Source organism: Leptonychotes weddellii, chromosome 7 (assembly GCF_054177405.1).
Source record: "Leptonychotes weddellii isolate Sample4059 chromosome 7, ASM5417740v2, whole genome shotgun sequence".
Classification (NCBI taxonomy): Eukaryota; Metazoa; Chordata; class Mammalia; order Carnivora; family Phocidae; genus Leptonychotes; species Leptonychotes weddellii.
Window position 1 is genome coordinate 104,381,650 of NC_138375.1, and position 25,696 is coordinate 104,407,345.

The following is a 25,696-nucleotide window of genomic DNA, read 5'->3' on the forward strand; positions in this document are numbered from 1 at the left end:
TCGCGTCTGTAATTACCATCCCTTGTGATGCTCACACACTTGTTAGTGTTTTCTCACGATGAATTTAGTACTCAGTATTCAGGTGAGTTTTATTATAAGCAAATTTCCTAGTATGTTAGGTTTTTAAATCATTTTTTCTGCCACGTGTCTCAATTGATTTATTTCTGTTTTGAAATGGTTAGGGCAAAAATGAGAAATATCTAGAAATGCTCCTTTTTTTTTTTTTTTAAGGAATGGTTCTCTAATGTCATAGTAAACACTCAGAGTGCCTACTTAAAAGGCAGATTTCCTAGGCCCCCTGCAGGGACTCTGGGTCAGAGTCCTAGAGGGGGAACGTGGCAACCTGCATTTTAAATAAACACTTCAAGTGATTCTGATGCAGGTAGTCTCCAGAGCAGTTCTGGATTTATAAGGCTGTGACCAAGTCTTGGAAAGCAGTGAGTTAAACTACTTTTGCCTCTTTGTGCAGGTATTCCTAGCAGAGGGCATTTTACCAGCTTGCTATTTGATCATAGGTGTGCATAGATAGCCAGGAGGACAGTGTGATCAGAGCTAAAGGGTTGGAGTGGGATTGCCCAGGGCTGCAACGCTCTTGGCAGGACACCCACAACTTGGCTCTGGTCCCCAAACAAACCTCCTGTTCCTTAGCTTGAGTGAGGACAATTCTCCATCCTTGGATTCAGCAGCTAGGATATTGAGAGCCTGCTTCCATTGTTACAGTTGAAAAAATGCCTTATTAGTTACACAGGTACCCGTGTAAGTAAAGGCACCTTTGCATCTTAACCCCTGGAAGAAGAAAAAGTGGTCTTTGGGGCGACTGGTTACATCCCGGATATTCTGGCTGGGAAGAGACGGCTCATGGGGAGACTCAGTTTCCCTCCTTTTTCTTCCTCCCTCCACCTCCCTCCTTCCAGGTGATTCCTGGGCATGGCTGCCAACATGGCTGGAGAGTTCACATTTTTCCCGAGGAGAGCCTGAGTGATCTGTAAAGAAATAAAACCCACTGCCTTGGTTTCTTGAGCCTCATGTGAGCCCAGCTCACCGAACCATCTGGCTCTGCACTGAATACGATGGTACACCTTGAACATAATAAAGCTATAGGTTTTTAGTGGCTTTTATTTATTTTTCTCTTTCCCCCTTATTTGTTATTATGTATATGGAAAACAAGACAAGGTAGATGAGCTAAAATAGGGGTGCAGCTATAAAATACATGTTGTAACCCAACAACACATGTTGACTAATGTCCCCAGCAGGGAAGGGCAAATAGCAAATTCATTAAGGACACTTTTGCTTGTACTTCTAATTCCAGAGGCTGAAATCACGGCAAGACCTTTTTCCTGCGCAATTCACATATTAATTCACTTTTTTTTAATCTGTGCCATTATTCCACAACTGTTTTTCGATGATTTCTGCAAAGATGAATAAAACAAAACATAGTTCTTGTCTTTAAAGAGCTGAGTAGTAGGAAGATACAAAAGACAACACTGTGGACAAATACACAAATGATCACAGTGCTAGACAGTGTGCTGAGTGCCTGGGGAATATAAATGAGGAAAGGAAAGAATTCAGAGACATGGCAAATACCATCAGTAGGGAGCCTGGAAGGTCTTCATGAAGAATGTATATTTATTTAGTTATTTACTTCTGAAAGAGATTGGAAGAAGGATGAGACTTTAGCAGGCAGGGCGGGAGAAGACTTCAGGTTCAGGTAGATGTAAGTCGGGGATTTGAGACTGACAGGTGGCTCACAGAGAAATGGTAAACAGAGCTTAATGATTCATCATGTTTCAATGCCTTTGGAATCCAGACTTGACACTTATCTAGTCCTTAACATGAAAACTGTTAGCAAAGTGGTATTTTTTAAGCTCCAACTTGACTTGCTATTATTCTTTTAATTGTTCAGGTTCACTTTTCTCTAGCTTTTACAATTTTCCATGACATCTCTGGATAACAGAATCTTGAATTTAAGCAATGCTTCTCTGCTTCTCTTCGCCAAGAATTCAGAGGACCTTTAATGTAATATCGATCTCCTTCCTACCCATGGGAGGTAGGAAGCATCAGGCAATAGAATCTCTTTTCTTTAAAGCTCAAAAAACAAGAAGATTAAAAACTACATCACACAGAGCAGAGAGGGGAGAAATCCCATTCTCCTGCTGCTGCCGTTCCTAGTCTGTTCATTTCCTACTATAGGACTGCATTGTCTCAGTCTCAGATTGGACACCACATTATTGATGTTAAAAATCTCACAGTATTTCATGGCAAGATTATAATTTGGACTGATAATTTAGTAAGTTATATTAAAGAAAAAAAAATCAACAACTACAGTAACAATAGCAATAACACTATGATTTTCCAGGCACTGGTTAATTCCAGACATTGGTTTTGATGTTAACTATAATGCAAGGTAGGTGTTATTATTCCCATGTAGAGATAAGGACCATGGAATTTAGATAGGGCGATTAAAGTGCTCAAGTTCATACAACTAATAAATGGCAGTGCAAGGTTCTAACCCAATTCCTCATCATGTGAAAACCATCAACTTTTCATTGTGAAATACTGTTTTCCTAAAGTAGTGGTTCTTTACCATTTTTTTTTTTTGGTTTGTTTTTGAAGTGTAGAGCCATTTGAGAATCTGATAAAGTATAGACACACATATGCACCCAAATACCTGCATACTGTTTTTTGGCAAATTCACAGACTTCTTAACCAAATTTTTTTTTTTTAAGATTTTATTTATTTATCTGAGAGAGAGAATGGGAGACAGAGAGCATGAGAGGGGAAGGGTCAGAGGGAGAAGCAGACCCCCCACTGAGCAGGGAGCCCGATGTGGGACTCGATCCCGGGACTCCAGGATCATGACCTGAGCCGAAGGCAGTTGCTTAACCAACTGAGCCACCCAGGCGCCCCGGCAAATTCACAGACTTCTTGATGTCCATCCATGTCCTTGAAGGAGCTCATGGATCCCATGTTAAGAATCCTAGCTCTGAAGATAACAAGGCTGCATCTGCAAGCAACGAAGCACCAGGAGGCCAGGGTAATGCTGGTGGCACTCATCACCACAGGATCAACTTGGACAAATATTTCCTAAGTAACTTAAGTTACTTAGGAAAAGTTGGTATGAGACGTTACCACTTAAAGAGGAACCAGAGCTTCTGCCCAACTGTCAACCTTGTTAAACTGTAGTCCCTGGTCAGTGAGCAGACACGGGGACACACTGCCAGAAGCAGGACTGGAGCTAACTCCTATCATTGATGTGGAGCGATGGGCTACTACAGAATTCTGGGAAAGGGAACACTCCCCAAACAGCCTGGCATCATGAAGGCCGAATTCTTCAGTAGAAGAGTTGAGGAGAAGATTAAGGGTGTGTGGGGGTTCTTCTCCTTGGTAGCTTGAAGTTGTGTGGAGGGAGGTTCATTGAATGCTAACAAGCAAAAAACACCCCCCAAACCCAAACCATTGGAAATTAAGTTATGATTTCTTTTTTCTTTTTACACAATGTTAAACATAAATGGAAACATATCAGAAATTGTTTTGAAATATCATCTTTAAACCTATTCTGGTGGAGAAAGGATAGATATGTGATACATTCATTGTTGAGGCTGTTGGGTAATCATCAAGGAAAAACTGAAGGGAGATTCTTAACTCACACCATTCAACTATAAAAGCACTAAATGAAGATACAGATGAGTATTCATGCTTAGAAATGGGAGACTTTGAAATATGACATCAAAGAATTTAGAAATCATAAAATAAAAGGTTGATAGATTCAATCATAAAAAGTTAAAGCTTCTGTACCTTAAAACATAAAACAAAATCAAATTGCAAATGCTTCCCTTTTTTTAAAAGATACTTATTTGCTTTTTAGCTTTATTCATGAGAAAATAAAATTCTATATTGTCTCTGTCAAATAAATAAAATCTTAAAAAAAAAAAACCATGGAAAGTGATCACAAAATGTTGCTGTATCAAACAACACGTTGGTGTCACCACAGATCCTGTTGGCCTCCAGTAAGTCCATGGACGTTGGCCACTTGTTCTTCTTCAGCTACTTTGTGGAGACCCATTCTGTATCATGTGGGATTGTCTTCACTGGGCACCACCTGACAGCACCTTGCCTCATGCCTGCATGATACAGCTTATGAATCCCATCCCTGGACTCTGCGTCTACTGCTGAGACCTTCTAAACAAGCACATGCATCCACCTACATCTGTGTGTGCGCATATGTACACAGACAACAGAAGTCAACAAGCAAAGAGGGCACAACCTTCACAAACATCCATCTTTAGAACTTTTTCTGTCTTTCCAAACTGAAACTCCATACTCATTAAACAATAAGTCCCCATCCCTCCCTCACCCAGCCTCTGGAAACCAGCATTCTACCTTCTGTCTTTATGAATTTGACCACTCTAGGTATTTCGTATAAGTGGAATCACACAGTTTTGTTCTATCATGACTGGCTTATTTCACTTAGAAGATCGTTTTCAGTGATTATCCATTTCGCAGCTGCTGTCAGCCTTTCCATCCTCAATAATATCCCTTGCTATGTTTGTACCACATTTTCCTTCTCATTTCACCCATTGGTGGTCCTTGGGTGGCTTCTACCTTTTGGCGACTGTGAATGAAGTTGCTGTGAACATGGGTAAGCAAGTATCAGTTTGAGTCCCTGCTTTCAGTTCTTTTGTGTGTATACCCAGAAGTGGAATTGCTGGATCATATGATAATTCTATTTTTAACTTTTTGAAGACTTGTCATAGTGTACACTGGCCATACCATTTTATATTCCACCAACAGAGGACTAGACTTCCGATTTCTGCACGTCTTTGTCAATACTTGTTACTTTCTGCTTCTTTGATAGTAGCCAGCTGAATGGATGTGAGGTGATATCTCAGTTTGATTTTTATCTGCTTTTTGAAACATTTTTTATAGAAAATTTCTATAAGGAAAAATGTCCTGGCACTGGCTGAATGCTTTTTTACAGTATGACTCAAAAAATGTATACTCCAATGGATATTTTCATTAAGAATTAATACTGGAGATTTTACACAATGAAATAGCCCCTACATAGATCCCACACTTCCATAAAAATGGGAAAAAAATTTTTTTTGACCAAAGATGAGCATGCTTGACGTACTATATATGGCAGATTGATACTTATCTTCCAGTAGTCAATCTACCTTTCTGTCATTAAAATTGAGCTTTAAATGAGCATTTGGCCACTCACCTAAAAGCTGCTTCTTGTTAGTTGGGAGATGGAAAGAAATGGAAGAGCATCAGACTCTCACCACAAATGGATATCCCAGTGTCACTTAACCTCTTGACTTATTTGTGAGAAAGTAAATAATACAATAAATATTTCCCAAGCCTTTGAAATCTTACAGTATCTCTGAATACATTCTTTAATTCATTCCATTACAAAATTTAAGCTCTTACTAATAAACTACTTCATTAAGTTCTTACTGCCTAGCTTTTGTGATCATCACATTAGCCTTGGGTGCTTCTAGAATTCAACTTTTGTTAAACACCCCAGTAACATATTATTTATTCACCTCTGAATATATCGCTTTGATTACACTTGCCCAGAGTATGCACATCTCTTAACCCACTACCCAGTTAAAGAATGGGTATTTTAATAAAAATGACAATTTAACATTTTAATGAATGAAATATTTATTATTTTAAATCACATTACTTTTCATGTTATCACACATGCAATCAAGACATTTGTGTTTCAAATTATCATTGAATAATTGAACACAGAGAATTAAAAATCCTGAAATCACAGGAACTTAGAGCTGGAAAAAATTTTTAAATGCTCTATATTTTATCTTCTGTTCATAGGATGCACCAGGTCATCTATGAATTTCAGGCTCCGATTGAGAATATTCTAATCATCTGTGGACTGTACCACAAAATGTGATGACACATTCATTGAAGGGCAGTTCGATCAATATTCAACAAGTACCAAAATGTGAAAAATACACATCATTCCTGTAGAGAAAGAGAGAGAGAGAGAATAAAAAGGAAATTAAAGAGTTTTAGGGAAGAAATAAAGTGTGCTACATTTAAAAAAATGTTAAGAAGGATGTTAATGGAAAAGCTGGTGAAATCCAAATGAATTTTATAGGCTAGTTAATAGTAATATACCAATGTTAATTTCTTAGGTTTGAGACACGTGCCAGGGTTCTATAATGTGGTAACCTTAGCAGAAACTGGATAAGAGACATGGAAAGTTGGTACTATCTCTTAAATTTTTCTGAAAGTCAAAAGTTATTCTAAAATAAAAATTTTATTTAAAAAAGCAATCTTTTAAACCCCCTGGGTCATCTCACTGTAGACAGTAAATTCTCTGCTATAAATTTGACCATAGGCTGCACAAATTGGATCCATTTCTATGGTGCAGAAATATAGATAATATACATGGAGAATATGGATGTGACACATGACGATATCAAAGCACATCTCAACAGGGAGGATCTGAACTTGGCACATGGTGGGGAGGCTGTCCTCCACTTTGGAAGCAGTTGGGCTCAGCTTGCTCCTAGGGTGTGGCTCTGGCTCATGTCCTCGACCCCTACATGTCCCCTATCGGGCTACTTGACTCTTCCTACATGCTCAGTTCTGACTCAGTCTTGGGATGCACCCCAGTGTGAGAGAGGAGATACTGGAGATATTCTTAATGGTTCTCTGGAAACAGAGGCCAATTTGAGGGGATTCAATGTGCAAAGATTTGTGAAAGGAAACACCTGTGAGAGACAATGAGGAGGGAGATGGCCAGAGCGTTAGACTGTAAACTCTTTCAGAGTAAAAGGGACAGGAAGGGAGATTTGATAGGAGTGCTCGAGAATGCCCTGCTGTCCAAGGAGGATATCTGGAGACGGGCATGGAGGTTATGAGACAAATTGGACCATCCGAGGAGTTCCTTTCTAGCAAGAATGGGTCCATTATGATGGATTTCAAATTGCAAAGGTCAGTTCAGGTTCATACAGGAGTATGCCCTCTGCAAGGAGAGGTCTGCAGGGACAGGATCACGGCCACCACAGAGATCTATTATTCTTCATCAGGGCTTAGGCATTACATCATACTGGCTACTAGTCTGCCCTTAGTAATTCACAATTAAGTTCAATGAATTGATTTCTGCCTTTACCCAGTATCAAGCAAAATTACCGTGAAAACTCAAATACAAAATGACTTTCAGAAACAGGAACTTTGGGGAAAGGTACACGTGTGGCCCCTAATTTTTTACAGACATCTTACAGTTACTGTCTATGGATGTTGTGCCCAGGTTATCAGCAACACGGATTTTGCCTTCACTTTGTGATGGTTTCTTCATACTTTTGAAGAGCAAAGATTGACTGTTGTGTGCTTACCCCCTTTCCTTGCAGAAAGCACATGTATTGCCATAAGTTCTTCCATTGCTAGCACAGACTGGATCCCATTCTCTGGTGCAATCTTTTTGCCCAGGTAAATATCGTGTACAGTCCGGCATCTCAACAGAGAGATACAACAAAATTCATCAGGGAATGAAACTCTAGAATTTTTTTTAATCTTCCTATGAAATGCTATGCATCAAAATTGGAAAAAATATAGTCTATATGTAGTTTTAAAAGGTAACATCTATAACACCAACACCTAGAAAACGAACACATATGCCCCTTAAAAAAATAAGATGTTATTAAAACGTCTTTACAAATCTGTGATTACTTTTTAAAAAGGTCACAGAACTGGCTGACTGTGTTTTTCTAATTTAGTGACCACCATCCTCACTTCCCTTCACATATTTCTGCTTCCACACTCTAGAAGAAATCATGAAGCTGAAGTTTTTCTATTCATCATTCCCTTATCTTTCTTGGTAATTTCACTATGTATGTGTGTGTGTCTGTGCATAAACATATAGATATAAATGCAATTTGTTTAGTGTTGACAGTGTTGGTAATTTCCATAAATAAACAATATGTGTGCATGCTTATCTCATCAGCTTCCGAAATTTCTCTGTGACTCTGTTTATTCAGATACTTAAATACATACTTTAATTTTCACCTCTCTGTGTATATATGGAAATTATCAGATCTGACCCACCCTTAAAGTGTATATTTTGGTTGGTTCATTTTTCCTTTTGTTTTGCTAAAATGAACACTTCTACTGTAAACACCATTTGACCTCTCTCAGACGTTTGTACGACATTTGCACCCTTTAACTGTATTTTTGTGTAATGGGATATATATATTTTTATGTTGTCTAGATAATGACAGATGATTTTATGTGGCTGCTATGTTTCTATTTCTTGACTTTAGTGTAAGAATAACACTGTTTTGTTTTAATTTTTGAAAGATCTCTCTTTTGTACATTTGTCTGATAAATTTTTATGTTAAAATTTATAATAAAATAAGCTAAGTATTTTATTTTTTCCAACTTCCGTCATTATTGACTTACCGCAAGTCTGATTTCAGTCACATGTGCAAAAGCTGCTTCTGCAACCAACAAATAGGTGAAATCATTAAAAGCGAAGAAGAGGAGGAGGAGGAGGAAGAGAAGAAGGAGAAGGAGAGAAAGGAAGGAGTAAGGAGAAGAAGGAGGAGGAGGGATGAGGGAGGAGAAGAGAGACGAAGAGGAGGAGGAGGATGAAGAGGAGCAGGGTGGGGAGGAGTAGGAAGAATGGTCTTTTTGGTAAACAGAACCCATCTCTTAATAGCAGAAACCTATGGAAATTGTTCCTCAACACCTTGCAAGTAATGAGGTGAGCCTTTGTGTCATTAGCAAAATGAAAAATTCACTGAATGCTATCAAATTTGGAAATATTTTTAATAATTGGGATTTTCAATTATTCTTACTCTGTGAAAAATAATTTGATGTATAATTTTTAATAATCCCTAACACCCTTCTTTGAACATAGCATTTTTTTTCTCCTTATTTTTGTAGATGAGACATCCAAAACCAAGAAGACCATGCTTTAGAGCATGTCACTTACATATGAAGAAATCAATCAGTACTTAAAGAATCAGTACCCTGATCTAAATGTGTGCATCTATCCAATACAACACAGATGCCTTATTGTGAAATTCATGGTCCACCTTCAGCTCTAAGAAAGATAACTTTTGCCAGAGGAGTCAACGTGTTTCTCCTTAAACAAAGGCCCTGTTTTCGGGACCTCAGTGGGTGATCAAGAAGCCAGAATATTAACCAACTGCAGACCCAGAAGAGATCATTCCTTCCAGTGGTTTGTATTTAACAACAATGGATTTGACTTCCAAAAAGGAAAAAAAAAAGGATTTAGGTCATGTTCTTTAGTCACAGGTGGTGGACATTGAGCGAAGTTCTGCTGCCCATTCTAACCCACTACTCTGTCTCCACTTGTCCAAAAAAGGAAATGAGAAAAAACAACCCACTGATGCAATTTTAAAAAGACATTTGTGGGGTGCCTGGGTGGCTCAGTCAGTTAAGCAACTGACTCTTGATTTCGGCTCAGGTCGTGATCTTAGGGTCCTGGGATCGAGCCCCCTGTCAGGCTCCCTTCAGCTGGGAGTCTGCTCAAGATTCTCTCTCCCTTACCCTCTGTCCCTCCCCCACCAGCTCAGGCTTGTTCTCTCTCTCTCTTTCTCAAATTAAATAGGTAAATCTTAAAAGAAGAAAGCTGTAAAGACCCTTGCACTATGCCTCTTACCACTTTATCAGTTTAGAGGCTGCGAAGGAGCTCCTCCCTCCTGGATTACTGCAGTGGCTTCCTGCATGTTCTAAGATATATTTCACCTTGGACTGGAAATATTTCACCTTGAACTGGAAAACTTACTCACCAGAATAAAGAGGAAACACCAAGGCAATGATGAAAATGGCTTTGATGCATGATGAGAGGAGAGACATTTTTTCAAGTCTGTGGGAAGAAATTTTGGTGTGTTTATAACACATGGCACATGGACTAATTTCCTATTTCCAGATGAGGGTTTCTGACTGGCAAAATCCAACCCCCTAGAGTCCTAATTAATTCCTAGCTTGCTTATTAAGGTAGACCATGTATTCTCACTTTTCTTCCCCCTCCTCTCAGATTCAATAGGACATATATGTGAACAAAAGGCTTCCTCAAGAGGTGAGAGCAATGCCAAGATAAGTCCTCTCAGCACATTCCAGAAGGAGCTGCTCATTCCTCCAGGCTTGGCACAGCCACGAGGAGCCTGGCTGCCTTGAAGGAAATAGGCACTTTGGGGTCCCAGTTTTTCCACAGAACATAGAAACAGTCATTTCTAGAGGGAGTGACCTGGAGCAGTCCTCACAGCCATGCTCTGAGCAGGGCTACATTTGTGGGTGTCCTCCTCACTGACCTGAGACAGAGAAGGCAGTGGAGAGAGTGAGGTCTTCAGCTCTAGGGACTGACTGTGTCTATTTTGCTTGTCTCTCTTTCTCAGTCACTCCCCCCAGCAGAGGCACCTCCTTTACTGGCCTATTGGTGAGGAGCCTGATGGCGCCAAACAGATGATCCGTAGCAGCGTGTGCTGTGTCGTAAAGACATCCTGGTTGTTCTCTCAGGGGGAGGCTTGGGACAATTTGATCTAATGAGTACAGAGGTATGAGATGGGAAAGGGTAATCAGAGTAACTATAGATCCTAAGATAGAGAAAATATATGTAAGCTTTCCAAGCTATTCAGTTGGAAAGGACGAGAGAATCAAAGCCAGCCAAGAAGAGCAGTTTTGTGAAGTGTGATTAGATACAGGCCAAGACCCTTAGCATTTTGCAACATGAGAGCACAGAGACTCAATCGGAGAATTGTTTTAGATTGAAACTCTCCTTACAGTTGAAATTTCAACTTTGTTTTCTGAGGTAATTATAGGTTCGATACAGGTGTAAGAAATGACACAGAGCTCTTCTGCCTCCTTGAGCCAGTTTCTCCCACTGGGAGCCTCTTGTAAAACTATAGTGCAAATTCCCAGCCAGGAATTGATATCAGCTGGAGACCTTTAGTCCATGTTTGCTCTCACCACCAAGATTGGGAATCAATTGTTTGTACATGAAGCCTGGGTAATGGTATGTTTGAAAAACTCCCAGATGAGTATCAGCGTAGCCAGCTTTGGAACGTAGCCTAAAGGATAGGATGTGTGTAGTAGGCACGGGAGAGACCAACTCACTGTGTTAATCCTTTCTCGATATAAATGTGTATCCAGTCATCACGTTGTACAGCTGTAATTTACAGAATGTTATATGTCAATTCCATCTCAATAAACCTGGAAAAAAAATAAAGAAGACTCACAGAAATGAGATGGAGACCACATGGGTCAATGTCTTAAGTTAAATAAGTAGGTGACATTGGAGGCTTTGAAAAGGGTAAGATTTAATCACTCATTGTCTCCCTAATTAACTAACCTCCTTCACAGTCTGATTTCTGGAGTTTTGGCAATAGAAAGACTCGATTTCAATTCTCATCTACCACTGAGTGATCTTGACACAATGTTTCGATAGTCTAATATACATCTTCTTTATTTTAAATGTGGGAGTAACAATTCCTGTGTCTTAGATGTGGGGGATAAAATATTAAGGCAGTTTGCATTCACAGTTGGGTGTTAGGCTTATCTTTGCCACCCTGATGTAACTTACCTTTTACCAGCTGTGGGGAAAGCTAGCACTCAGACTCCAGTTTAATGGAAGAATACAAAATCTGGTGAGTGCAGAAAGTGCTCCATTATTCTAGTTAAGTGAATATTATTCTTAGAGGAACCCTTTGAATTACTCTTTGAATTATTGACATAGACACCATCAGAGGCTTCTGGGGCAGATCTGTTCTTCTGATGCAGGACATTTGAGGAAAAAGGAAACCGAAGTCTAGAGTTGAAATTACTGGGGAGCCCTGCATGTCTCCCACTGTAGACTTCTCTTGTATGTTCTCATAAGCAGAGATTAAGAGCAGGAGAGGCGGCCTGTGAATCCCAGCTGGCCACATGTCTTTCTGTTTTTTAAATTACCCAGCACAAGGGATGTTACATGTGTGAGTTGAAAGTTTCATGAAGAAAAAAAATGAATATATTATTCAACTTGCCTAAGAGAGAAGATAAGAAGGAGAAGACAGTATCTTTAAAATAATAGAGATACTAAGGGAGAAGGAAGGGAAAAAATGAGAAGAGCAGTTTGCGGTCTCCCCAGTGCCGCTGCTCCTTAAATTGTAGGCAAAGAAATCCGCCATTTTGGGCAATAACAGCAAGTTACCTGGATTTTGCCTAACCGTGTAAAACACCAACTGAGACTGGTACATGAACTTCCCCAGGGGTCACTGAATAATGTGTGTGTGTGTGTGTGTGTGTGTGTTTTAAACTTCATACTATTGAAAAGAGAATAAGAGAAGTTCACATTTATCAGTATTTTATGAAAGACTGAATTCTTCCAGTTCACCCCTGTTTCAGAAGAAACCAAAGGGATTTGGTACCATATTCCATTCTTTAAAAGATGTCTTGGGGGCACCTGGGAGGCTCCCTTGGTTAAGAATCTGGCTCTTGATTTCTGGTTCAGGTCATGATATCAGGGCTCTGCTTTGAGCTTGGAGCTTGCTTGGGATTCTCCCTCTTTCTTCCTCTGCCCCTCCCAGCATGCACTTCCTCTTTCTCTCTCCTAAGGAGGGTGTGGGGGGGGAGATGATGTCTCAGGCAATGATCAAAGAGTAGATTTTCCTGATTCATCACTTACATATAACACCCAGTGCTCATCATAAGTGCCCTCCTTAACCCCATCACCCATTTAGCCCATCTGCCACCCACCTCCCTTCCAGTAACCCTCAGTTTGTTCTCTATAGTTAAGAGTCTCTTTCATGGTTTGCCTACCCCCCCTTCTTTTTCCCCCTATGTTCATTTGTTTTGTTTCTTAAATTCCACATATGAATAAAATCATATGGTATTTGTCTTTTTCTGACTGGCTGATTTCACTTAGCTTAATACACTGGATCCATCCACGTTGTTGCAAATGGCATGATTTCATTCTTTTTGATGGCTGAGTAATATTCCATTGTATATATATACTACAACTTCTTTCTCCATTCATCCGTTGATGGACATTTGGGCTCTTTCCATAATTTGTTGATAAGGAAAGCCATCTCATACACAAAAGCCACCAAAACCTACCACAGATTGCCCCTTCAGGAAGAAGAAAGGGCAAAGGATGACTGTGATTGTCTTGTTCACTCTTGCCACCTCAGCTAGCCATACTATGTTGAGAAATCTACTCTAAAGATCTTTGTGTAAGAAACTAGATGTAAGAGAAATACTAAAGATAAGGCACTGGAGCATCTTTCTCCTGCCCAGATTCTGGGAACTTGCCTTCTACAGATGGCAACAAAACTACTCATGGGCATAGAGTAGGGGACCATTTGATCTGATAGGCACAAATGAATGGGGAGGGGAGAAAATAATGTGTAGTTAGTTATAGGTCTTATAATAGATAAGCTATGTACAATCTGTCCAAGCAAGGGAGTTGTATAGGTTCCAAAAAACTAGGGCAAGAAAACAAGAATTCTAAAATCTGTAATCGCTACATATGGCCAGAACCTCAGTATTTGAAACAATTGCTAGATATGAGAATCACCTGAGGAGCTTTATAATAATATCTGGTTTCCTTCCCTGAGATGGTGATTCAATTGTTCTACATCAGACCCTGGGCATTCGTACCTTTTCTGGGGGAGCATTTTTAGAAGTAACTAAGATAAATGTGCAGCTCCAGTTGGGGGTAACAGAACTAGGGATGTAGAATTACCTCTGGGACTTCATTCCAACCATTTCCCACTGTTCTAAACCAGAGCTTTTGTATTTAATAGGAACATTTTATAAACTGCTCTGCAACAAGCTTTATTTAATTAATATCTGCTGAGCTTATTTTAATGTCATTTTATGTAAATCACTTTATTCTTTTGAAACACTGTATGATGCTTCTAGTGTCACATAAGTATTAATTAATTTAAGCATATTTATTAATGGGAATTTACTCATTTCCCTCCTGCTCAGAATGATCTAATTTTTTCCATGGCCTCTAGAAGGAAATAAAAATTATCTAAATATCATTAAAATTGGTCATACAACTGGCCCTGGCCTGAATTTTCTGGTGCTTCTATAAGCATCATCAGATCCCAGAAAAAACGTACCGTATCATATAACCCATGCCCCGTATGGATCAAGGCCTTTGTTCATATCATTTATTTGCCTAAAATTTTTTGTTCCCTTTCTTCTACATATGGTAAAGAAGGACTTTTCCTATTCTCCTTCCCTTCTCTACCCTGTGTCTTTCTGACCTTATCTTCCTATGTCCTCTTACTGGGAGGTAAACTTTTATGGAGCTGGTTCATTCACGTCTCATCAGCTGTGCCAAGACTCTAGGCCTTGTACAACGGGTTGCCTCTTTACCCTACCCAGCCTGGACTGTCATTCACTCCCAGATAGCTCTCATTAAGCAGCCCTGAGAAATATAAAGCTTCAGTTGCCTGGAAGTGGTAGAGTTGATACTGTACAAGGTAATCTTCAGGTGGCAGTCTAGGGACTGGGGCTCGTCAGGACAATGGTGATAGGGATAATGTAGAACAATGGATTGCACTGAAGTCTCTTCCAATCTTTGAGATTTTTTCTAGTATATCTGTAATTTCAGCTATCCTCAAGAGACTTAATCAGGGAGTAGTGATATCATGGGAAAGACAGTACCATTCATAAATAAGTCAGGGGTGATATAATCTAGGCAGCTAAATATATTTACCTAATCCTGGACCATTCCTTTTCTAAGGGAACTCTTTGGCTAAAATTTCTATCTTATCCCTTGAAAATCAATGCCATTAATTTTTTGAAGTGTTCATAAACAGTGAACTAAAAGTAAAACTTATTATTATTTTTTAAAAATTTTCACCTATTTTTCTCACCCTAATCCCCTGTGTCAGGGAAAAACCAATCTGTGTCCTATATCCATTAGTTTGGGAAAATCTAGAAAATAAATGATCCCAGAAATCAGAAGCAACTCTGGAACAGACTTTATTTGTAGTGGAACAAACTTGAAAATAATGTAGGATCCATCATATCGGTAAGACTCTTGCTGACCTCAGTGGAATGCCCGAGGAAATCCAGTGCTTACAAAAATGAAAGTAGATTTTGAGGTTCCAGGTAATTTGGTTGCTGTCAATGCTTAGCATTTCCCTTCATGGTTCAGATTCAGTTTCCCATTACTTATCCTGAAAACACGTTAACGAAAGAAATTAAGGATCAAGAAATTGTGGCACCAACAAACAGAGAGAATGAGATTATTTAAAATTCACATGGGAATGAGCAGGTCTAAGCTTTGGCTTGCCTGTTTCACACTGAGTGCTTTGAGAAATTGTGACTTTGTGCCAGTCCCTCCTTGACCCTGGGCTAGGTGTCTCATGTATAAAATGAGAGAACAGGTGTCTCATGTTTCTTCCTGCTCTAACTTTTACGGCTATAGGGCCCACTTACCTTTAACATTTATTTATTTCTGCAGGAATGATTTTTTGAGCCTTTAATACGTATTTCAACTATCAAAAACGAGAGGTATAATTTTTACCTCATTACTATCTTTATAGCTGAACCTTCATTAATTTTGAAAGCTGAGACATGTAACTCTTTCTTAGCCACATGTTCTCATTTTAAGCAGCCTTATAATCATCGTATTTCATGTGGATGGACAAGCGTGCAACTCTTAAATGTTTGCCTGCTCACCAAATCCATTCTCTAATACTGTTATTTAAATTTAAAATACATTTTAATACTCAAGATTAAGTAATCTATGGGATTCGTAGTCCTATTTATCCTCTGATACATTTTGTTTGCTGTCTTCAACTGCAAGAAGAAAAGCTCCATGGAAGCAGGAAATAGGAAACAATTCTGTGTGTTTTGTTCACCACCTTACCTCTCCATGAGCAATGCCTGGTATATAGTGGAAGCTTAATAAGTATTTGGTAAATGAATGACTCAATAACAAATTTATTTCTACTTCAAAAGCTGAATGTATCACATTCTCTCAGAAAATGCCTGAATTTACTGTTTAAGGGTTAAGTACCTTTCATGTTTCCTTTGGACAAACACCCCAGGCACCATTGAGAGAGAACTAGAGACACAGAGAAAAATGTTTTTACTCCCTTTGGATCAGAATAATACTTCCTGATACAAAGACACAAAGAGTCATCTTACCTTTTGGCTTCATTGAATACACAGTGGTTCCCATAGGTTTTTCCATCAGAACCACAGACTGGCTTGTAGATAGATGGACATTTTGTATTTCCAGTTGGGTTCTTGCTGCTGGTTTTGCCAGTCTGCAGTAATGTGAAAGACCAATAGGCGAATAAAGGGACTCAATTCAATTCTGAAATTGTAATTAAAGCAAGGGTTATTGCTAATTAATTGTTGATTAAGCATTGCACTAAACCAATCGTTTTATTAATCCTTTTATTTTAACTTAAACTACACAACAATACTGAAAAAAGAGTAATTTTGCTCTATTGTATAATCACAGGCATATAGTATATTTAAGTGACAAGCCCCAGACCAGATATGGATGAAATACCCAGGCTGGGGGGCAAACCCTGAATTATGTGACTCCAGAGCCCCTGCTCTTACTACACATCAGACTGCCTCCACTTTAATTCTTTGTAGGCAAGCCTTCCCTTGCCTGAGAAAATAATAATTATGGAAAAGTCATACTGGCAAATAACATATGTGGTCGTATTTTTTTTTCAGATTTATTTATTTATTTATCTATCTATTTATTTATTTATTTATTTATTTGAGAGAGAGAAAGAGCGTGCATGAGAGTGCGGGGAGGGGCAGAGGGAGAGAATCTCAAACAGACTCCCCGCTGGGTGTGGAGTCCCACTTGGGGCTCCATCTCACAGACCCTGTGATCATGACCCGAGCCGAAATAAAGAGTCAGACACTTAACCGATTGACACACAGGCACTCCACATGGTCCTAATTTATTGAATCTTTCTTTTTTCTTGTCCCATGAAAGAAAATGAGGCAGGAGGTAGGATTGTGTGGAGTTAAGTACTACCCGAGGCACTGGCTTAGAATGAAGTTACAGAATGACAGAAGCCTGTGAACAGAAAGGAGCTCTGACAGCAGACGAGAACAGAGACACTAAATGAAATTGGGAGGATCTTCAACAGGAGGCTTAGTGTTCGTAGGATGAAGAAGATGAACAAAGGGGTCATGGATGTGCAGCTGTTTGCAGTGATGTCTCCCAAACATCATCTATTCACTCATCTGAAAAGCAGTTCAAGAGAACCTATTATATGCCTGTCTTGTTCTAGAATCTGGGGACACAGATTTAAAAAGAAATGGTACTTTCTTTAGAGGAGTTCACATTCCAATTGAACATACAGACAATCAATTACAAAGCAATATGGTACATTCTGTGAGAAAGGATATCATCGGTATTTGGAATACATTTGTGGAACATCAAAGGATTCTGTACAACGTGGATGATGTATGACCAAGAGTGACATGAAATGTCCAATCATATCCAATCATGCACATGGGGTCCAGTCATTAAAAAATCCTACATGCTCAGGAGTTTGGGTCTTATCTTCTAGGCAGTAAGGTGTCGCTGAAGAATTTCCAGCAGGGCAGTGATAGAACAGATGAGATTTGTGATTTAGAAATACCACTTCAGTGGCTTGTAGATTAGGGATGGGATGGAGATGGGCATGAACGTCAAATCTGGTGGGGATGGGGACTCAGTTCACAGAGGTCTGACCTAGTCCAGTATAGGTAGAAAGGTTGGAGTGGAAGACAATAGAAGGGAATGAGAAATGGAATGGAAGAGCATGGCTCATTAATGATCATAGGTGTATATGAAAATGACCACCTCCTCCAGATTCCTCCTCATTTTGTTGAATCACTATCACCACAAAGTATCTGTCATTAGTACAGTATATTTTGTTAACTATTTCAAGTCTTGGAAAATAGAATGGCTAAGTTAAGAGAGGGAAAAAAAGAAATGAACACTAACCTGAATCTCCGTTATATTGGCATTCAAAGGGTTGCCTACATTTTTTCTTTCTTCTTGAAAGAAAGATCTTGATTTCCCTTGTTGGCTAGACCATCCTGGTCTTCTTTGCTGGCCAGATGACCCTGAACCCCCTTGCTGACTAGATGACCCTGGCTTCCCTTGCTGGCTGGAAGACCCTGGACCCCCTTGCTGGCCAGATGATCCTGGCTTCCCTTGCTGGCCGGATGACCCTGGATGCCCTTGCTGGCTGGATGACCCTGGACGCCCTTGCTGGCTGGATGACCCTGGATGCCCTTGCTGGCCAGATGATCCTGGCTTCCCTTGCTGGCTGGATGACCCTGGATGCCCTTGCTGGCCAGATGATCCCGGTTTCCCTTGCTGCTAGAAGATCCCAGTTTTCCTTGTTCATTAGAAGCTTCAGCATTCCCTTTTGGATTAGAGTCTCCTGAATTCCCTTGCAGACTCCCAGACTGATTGAGAACTCCTGGCCTTCCTTGCTGATTAAAATTCCCTGGTTTCCCTGGCTGGTTAGAATACCCTGGTTGTCCTTGCAGGTTAAATGTTGCTTGTTTTCCTTGTGTATTGCTACCTCCTTGCTGATTAGATTCCTGTTGTTCTCCTTGATGGTTAGCTTCATTTCTTCTCTCTAGAATAAATGCAGGTTCTGGACCCTCTTGTGGTTTAAAAACACTTGTTTTCAAAATCTGGGTTGAAGACACTGGAATGATACCATAAGCACAAAAATAAAATAAAGTTATTTAACTTCAAGAATTTAAAATCAACAGCATTCATCCCCAGATGTAGTATGTATTTTACACCTCTTTGATTTGTTTTTTTACCAAACCTCAAGACAGAAGCTTTGCATAACTTCTCATAACCTTAATGTTTTGGTTCCTCCATTTTTTCTTAACTGTATTACATGGTTTCTAAAAATCACGGGGTCAAATCAGCCTGTCCCATTTCTAAATCAGAGTCTGAATTACTTGAGCTGAACTATTTGCGCTTCATACTACAAATTCCTTTTAAGGATTTCCTGATTAATCAAACAGTCTCTGAGTTATGACTATTATAAACTTCCTCTACATCACAGAACCATTTCCCCGATTCCCAACCTCACGCTACAGAAGATGCTATCATCAATTTTCCAGACATAAAACCCGACAGGCAGGCATGAGTCCTCCTTCCATATTCTCTTCTCCATCCCCATATATACTTTGTGTAGGTGTTTTCTTCCCTCCTCGCCCCTGTTCCTAAGGCAGTGATTTTCCTTCTTCAGAACATCAGCTTTATGTCCACCATCTCCCATAAGGGCCGTAGCATCAATCAATCAGTCCTACTCTCTGGTGGTTTTTTGTTTCTTTCTTTTGTGCTCAAACTACTGGAGGAGGTGGTAGATATTAAGTGACTATTTCTTTTTTATTTTTTGCGACTATTTCTTAAAACCTAAGTTTCATAACCCATCTACTCTGTTTCTCAAATTGGTTTTGGAAGTTTATCCATTACTATATACATATATATATCTTATATACATATACACATATACATATATATAAGATTTATTCAAATTCTATTCCAAAATAAGCAGGGTTTAGACAATAATCCATAAGCGAATAGAATGGCTTTCTAGTTGTTGAGTGCAATGGAGTTCTATTGGGTCTTATGTTTCTTGTCTTTGGTTTGGTACAAGTGTTTCTCTTTGGCTTCCTCACTTTTTTTGTTTATTTATTTATTTATTTTTAATTTTTTTTATTAACACATGATGTATTATTTGTTTCAGGGGTACAGGTCTGTGAGTCATCATCACCTTTTCTGTTTAATGGCTCTCCTTTTCCCTTCACTTTCTCAATTTGGGGTTTCCTCAAAAGTTGTCTTCAGGCTTGCATTGTTTTTCTTCACAGGCATCCTTGGTAATTTTTTCAATTTATATAACTTGAAATCATTTCAGTGTGGATGGTTCCAGTCTTTGCCTGGAGTTTCACTTGCGTTTGCAATTGGCCCGCTTCATATTTTCACAAGTGTACACACTTGTGCATTCAGGTAAATTTAACTAAAATCAAATGCCTTGTTAATTATTATCCATTGAGCATGCTATGGTATATTACACTGCTGGTGGTTAAGGTCTTACCCAGGCTTAGGAGCTTGGCACTTGGTATCCTGGCTTACTAACTGTGGTGAAGTGTGGGTGGGGTCTGTGGGTATGATCTAGCCATTCTTTCAATTTGTCAAAAAGTATACTTGAAGAGACCATTACTATGCTAGAACTATAGTAAGATCTAGACACACAGCCATGAATAAGACATTGTTATTCTGCCACCAAGAAGCTGGAAAGTCTAATGGTGGGCGCAAACAAGCAAATAGGCATTTGTAGTCGGATGAACGCTGCTATAATGTGAGAAGTCAATTAGACAATAGACCCAGAGTCAAGGTATCAGATAGTAGGGCATTGTCTCTCCTTCCTGGAGGAGGTGACACATAAGAAGGATAGGCTATAGCTAGAAAAATGGATAAGAAAATAATTATTTTCAGCAGAGAGATGAGTAAATGCATGAGTTGTAAGAACCAGTGTTCCTTAACAAGCAGTAACTTTGAGAAGAAATCAATTAGAATAAAGATGTGGATGAAATGGTAAAATCTAGATCAGCTGATCTATTTTCTTTGTTAATTATGTTTTTTTAATAGGTCATACAGCAAATTACATTTAATTTCAAAGATGCACAAGGATAAATAGTTTAAAATAACTTTCCCTTCCTTTCCTGTCCCAACCCCCCTTGGACACAATTACATTTACTAGGTTTTTCTGTATTATTCCAGAGATGTTTTATGTATTTACAAATATAAGGGGTATATTTTTCCACACAATTAATAGCACATCATACACTGCTCTACTCCTAATTGTCTCCCTTGGCTGTACAGTGAGGTTTCTCTATATCGATACATATAGAGCACCTTTATTATTTTCCCTAAGGACTGCACACTATTTCATTTGTTAAATTTACCATAATTTATTTAAATGGCCTTCTAGCAATGGATAGCTATTGCATTTCCCCTCTTCTACTAGTACAAACAATGATATAATGAAAATGGGATTAATAAATCATTGCTTGGGGCGCCTGGGTGGCTCAGCCCATTAAGCGTCTGCCTTCGGCTCAGGTCATGATCCCGGGGTCCTGGGATCGAGTCCCACATCGGGCTCCCTGCACCGTGGGGAAGCCTGCTTCTCCCTCTCCTACTCCCCCTGCTTGTGTTCCCTCTCTCGCTATGTCTCTCTCTGTCAAATAAATAAATAAAATCTTTAAAAAAAATATATCATTGCTCACATGGCTAAATTTGTAAAATAAAAACCGGGGGTGGAATTTTTGAGTAAAAAAGAGAACTAAAATAACAGAATGTGGTTTAAACATGGGTTTTTTTAAGTTAAACTTTTGCAAAAGAATTATCCTCAGTTTTTGTTTTGTATTTTCTCTTCTGATTTTACAAACTAAATACAGTCTTGGCATTGCTTTACATTGTAACAGGCATTCCTGATCCCTCTCTCTCTGCTCCTCCTCGCGCTCCCCCTCCCTCTCTCTCAAATAATAATAAAATCTTAAAAAAACAAAACAAAACAAAAGAAATTGTTCTGTATTGATAGAATGGGCTGCTTCTTTAGGTTGTGAATTTTCCAAAACCAAGAGTACTCGATGAGGTGCTCGAAACTGTTGTGCCTTAAAGTGAGATACAGAGCTCATATGCCATCAGGAGCCAGGAGCTAATGAGAATGAGTCCTGGGACCCTGTGAGAAGGACTCATCCAAAGGAGTCAGAAGTTAACCATTGTTGTTACTAAGGGACATGGGTACCTCATCAGTAGATCCCCTTACTTTTCCAGAGTTTCTAGAAATCCATTTTTTTTATGTGCACTTCTTCAGTTTTCAAATGTTGACATCTATGAAAAGAAGTGACTGTGTGTGGGCTAAGAAAATCCTGAAGCCATATCCAGCTTGTTTGCCATTTGTTGGAGACCTCTGCTTTAGCAACAGTATGCTGAAAAGTATGTGATACCGGTATTCTCTGAGTGCTGATCTTGGTTTTTCCACATACTCAATTTGAGACTTTGGAAACAACCTTCTCAAAGATGTCATTTTTCACAATGTTTCTGAATTTTTTCTTCTGCTTTCCCCCCTTTCCTTCCTTTCTTTTTTCTTTCTCTTTCTTTCTTTTTCTTCCTTCCTTCCTTCCTTCTTTTTCTTTCTTTCTTTCAAAATACCAGCAACATCTTTATTTGAATGTCAATGTTTGTCAACCATTAAACTGATTTTTCATTATGCAATTCAATATAAGAGGCAATCTTCAGTTTGTATGCAACATTACCCTGAAAAAAAGACTGTTGGAAAATCCTTCCTGCTTGTACTTCAAAAATATTTCTTTCACAAGAAACTCATGTTTTAAAGCTATCTTTATACATGAAGTGCCCCATTAATCTGCCTGGTACAGGTATAGCATGATGATTCACCTTAATGCTGATAAAGAGGTTTTTTTTTTCAAGTTTTTATTTAAATTCTAGCTAGTTAACATGTATGGTAAAATTGATTTCAGGTGTAGAATTTAGTGATCCATCACTTACATATTCCATTCTTTTCAACCCAGCAAATATCTTATCTGTCATAGATCAGCTAAAAATGCCATCCCGGCAATGAAGTTTTCTATTAATGCATTGCAACAATTTCCTATAATTCTTAGGATATGAATTGCTTTAGCTTGGCTCCCAAGGCTCTTTATGAACTAATTCCTTTCATCCTTGATCATGCCCAAACTTATTTCCATTCCAAGTTTTGATTTTTGAATTGTGTGTTGTTATTTCTTAAATTATTATTATTCTTTTTTATTTTTATTTTTTGGATTGTGTTGTTTTCATGTTTGTCCTTCTCTTTCCTTGTACTACTCTTCCTCCAAATTTACATGGGACTGAATACACTTAAGCCCTCAGGATTGAGTTCAAAGTAACCAGTTTCAAATAATTCCTTTCTCTAAACTGTACCCACTTTTCTGCATCTTATGTCTTAATTTGATTTCCTTTATAAATTTATTGATAACTGAAAAAATATTTTTATCCTTTTTTTTTTAGAGAGAGAAAGAGAACATGCACATGCTCGAGGTGGAGGGAGGGCTGGGGGAGGGTCAGAAGGAGAGGGAGAGAGAGAATCCTAAGCAGGCTCCACGCCCAGGGTAGAGTCCACCACAGGACTTGATCTCACCCCCCGGAGATCATGACCTGAGCCAAAATCAAGAGTCGGATGTTCAACCAACTCAGGCACCCCCAGAAAATATATTTTTAAAATATATTCTGTGCACCCACTTAAATCTTAAAGCATGATGCTTTGTAGTAGAGATCTTCACCCCATTCTTGGAGTGGTAGTTGGTATCTCATAAGCATTGAAAAATTATTTAACCAATTAATAAATGGAATACTTCATTCATTGGGATTTTCTAAAAAACAGGAGCATATCAAACTACATTTTAGTAAGTTGGGATACATTTGTCTCTCCAAGTAGTCAGTAAACACACTGAAGATGCCAAGCTTGTCTGTCCATCTTTAGATTTCTAAGCACCTACAACATGCCAATAAACCTATACTTCCAAAGTTTTTCACAATTTACCACACATAGAAGCTTACCGTATTTTATGTAGTACAGGTAGTTAACTGATAAAGCTGATAAAACCGATAAAGCCCGAAACAACTATCCTACAGGCTTCAGCTGTTCCTGAACCTATTCAGCTGCTTCGATGACTGAAGGGACCCACAGTCTGTCTCATGTGGTACTTGTTTCTTGTCTCTGCATACAAGCTGAGAAGCTCTAAAACACACACACTCAGTGTGTCTCTTAGGGCAAAATACTTCCATCACTACACTATATACTAAAGAATGCTAATTTGGGTCAGATAATATATATTTTCTTGGACCGAGTTTTGTTAACCTTGAGTTCATCTGCATAAGTCTGAAGAACTGAGATTCAAAGCACTGATGGGTGAATTCTGGGTTTGAAAAGTGTAGTAATACTCTAAGCCCTGTGTTTGTTTTCAAGTGGTATCATTTCAGACTCAGGTGGTCTAACTAAATCAAACAGGTGGCTCCACTGTGATCCAAAAATAACATCAATGTCCAAAGTCTGCCAAGGTACCTTCATTGAAACTGTTGTCTTTTATGCATGATAACAGGTGGGAAATACCCCACAAAAGATATTGAGTAACAGGGACCAAATCTTCTGATGCAAATGACAAATGGAGCGCACCTCTAGCCTTGCAGTGTCCAAGGAGTCAACATTTCCCATTGTGTTTGAAACCAAGCTTTCCATTTTTTTTCCTGAAAGAAAAGATGGTGCTCAGAATGAAATGTAGTGGAAATGGGTTCAGCCCAGACTGGATGAATTGGGAGAGGGCACTTCGGTTTTCTAGGTCTCTCTCTTTGGGGATAATTACATTGTTTTATTCTAATTAAGAGTTATCTGTACAATACTTAGAACAGTAAAGGTTTAACCAGTACTTTCCCAAGCCCATACCCCACTGGCCCAAACTAAATGTGCATTCCTAGAAGCTGCTTCCACGTGCTTACATAGCTGCTTTGCAGAATTCACAGCCATTGCGGTAAGTTTGCCCGTCAGAACCACACACCGGTTTGTGGATCTTGGGACAGGGTTTTCCACCTGTAGCTGGTTTCTCATAGTTGCTGCAAGAAGCCTGTAATTTAAATGAAGTGCTTTTTTTAACTTCATGAATAATGCCATTGACATCATTAGTTCTCTCAAGGAACGAAAAGATATGCTACATTTATGCTTAGAAATTCTTTTAGAAAGCACATATTTTATTATTCCAACAAAGATATATGTTGAAAATAAAAAGTAATAAAAGTTACATGTAGTCCTAGCACCCAGAGATTTCCTTTTTGAGCATTTGTTTTTCTTTCCATTTCTTCTCTATGCATTGCATTGACAGTTTTATAATAAAAATAGAATCACATTTTATATATGTCCCATTCATTCTTTATCACTTACCTTTTCTGTACCATTATGCACATCCTAGAAAGCAGGATTTTTGTGGTGTAATACTCCATCATAAAAATTTGAAATGATTTATTTTACTAATACCCCATTGTTGTATATTTCTTCTTTTGTACACTAATTGAGTCAAAATCACCATTTTATATATAAAATACTTGTACGTATTCTGATTACTTTCTTAGGGTATGCTCTTATGAGAAGAATTGCTATCTCAAAGGTCATAACTTTTAATGCTCCCAATACTGATTGCCAGACTGCTTTATCATAAGTGCATATCCAAGTATAAATTCTTTATCTCTTGGAATTTTCTGGAGAAATCTGTCAATTTGTCTAAGTGTCTTTTATAAGTCACTCCTCAACACAGCTAGAAGTGTCTCGAGATAATAAGCCATATCGGATTCATCTTTATCCATTTCCTAGGAAAGGACCTGGTAAAAGTCAAATATCGAAAAAATATTTATTGGGGCACCTCGATGGCTCAGTTGTTAAGCATCTGCCTTTGGCTCAGGTCATGATCCCAGAGTCCTGGAATCGAGCCCCACATCGGGCTCCCTGCTCGGCAGGAAGCCTGCTTCTCCCTCTCCCACTCCCTCTGCTTGTGTTCCTGCTCTTGCTGTCTCTCTCTCTTTGTCAAATAAATAAATAAAATATTTTAAAAAAAGAAAATATTTTTCTTCACCCTCCAAATCCACAGAACC

At 38.8% G+C, this 25,696-nt stretch overlaps 1 protein-coding gene across 1 annotated transcript; it reads right to left on the reverse strand.

Annotated features, from left to right (window-relative positions):
* Window positions 1–1,368: 1,368 nt before the first annotated feature.
* On the reverse strand, window positions 1,369–25,006 carry MARCOL (MARCO like). The gene is given in 7 exon segments (XM_081825599.1): window positions 1,369–1,409; window positions 7,368–7,486; window positions 16,147–16,268; window positions 17,966–18,342; window positions 18,345–18,683; window positions 24,554–24,678; window positions 24,993–25,006. Coding segments are annotated over 7 exon segments (1,137 nt in total).
* Window positions 25,007–25,696: the final 690 nt, after the last annotated feature.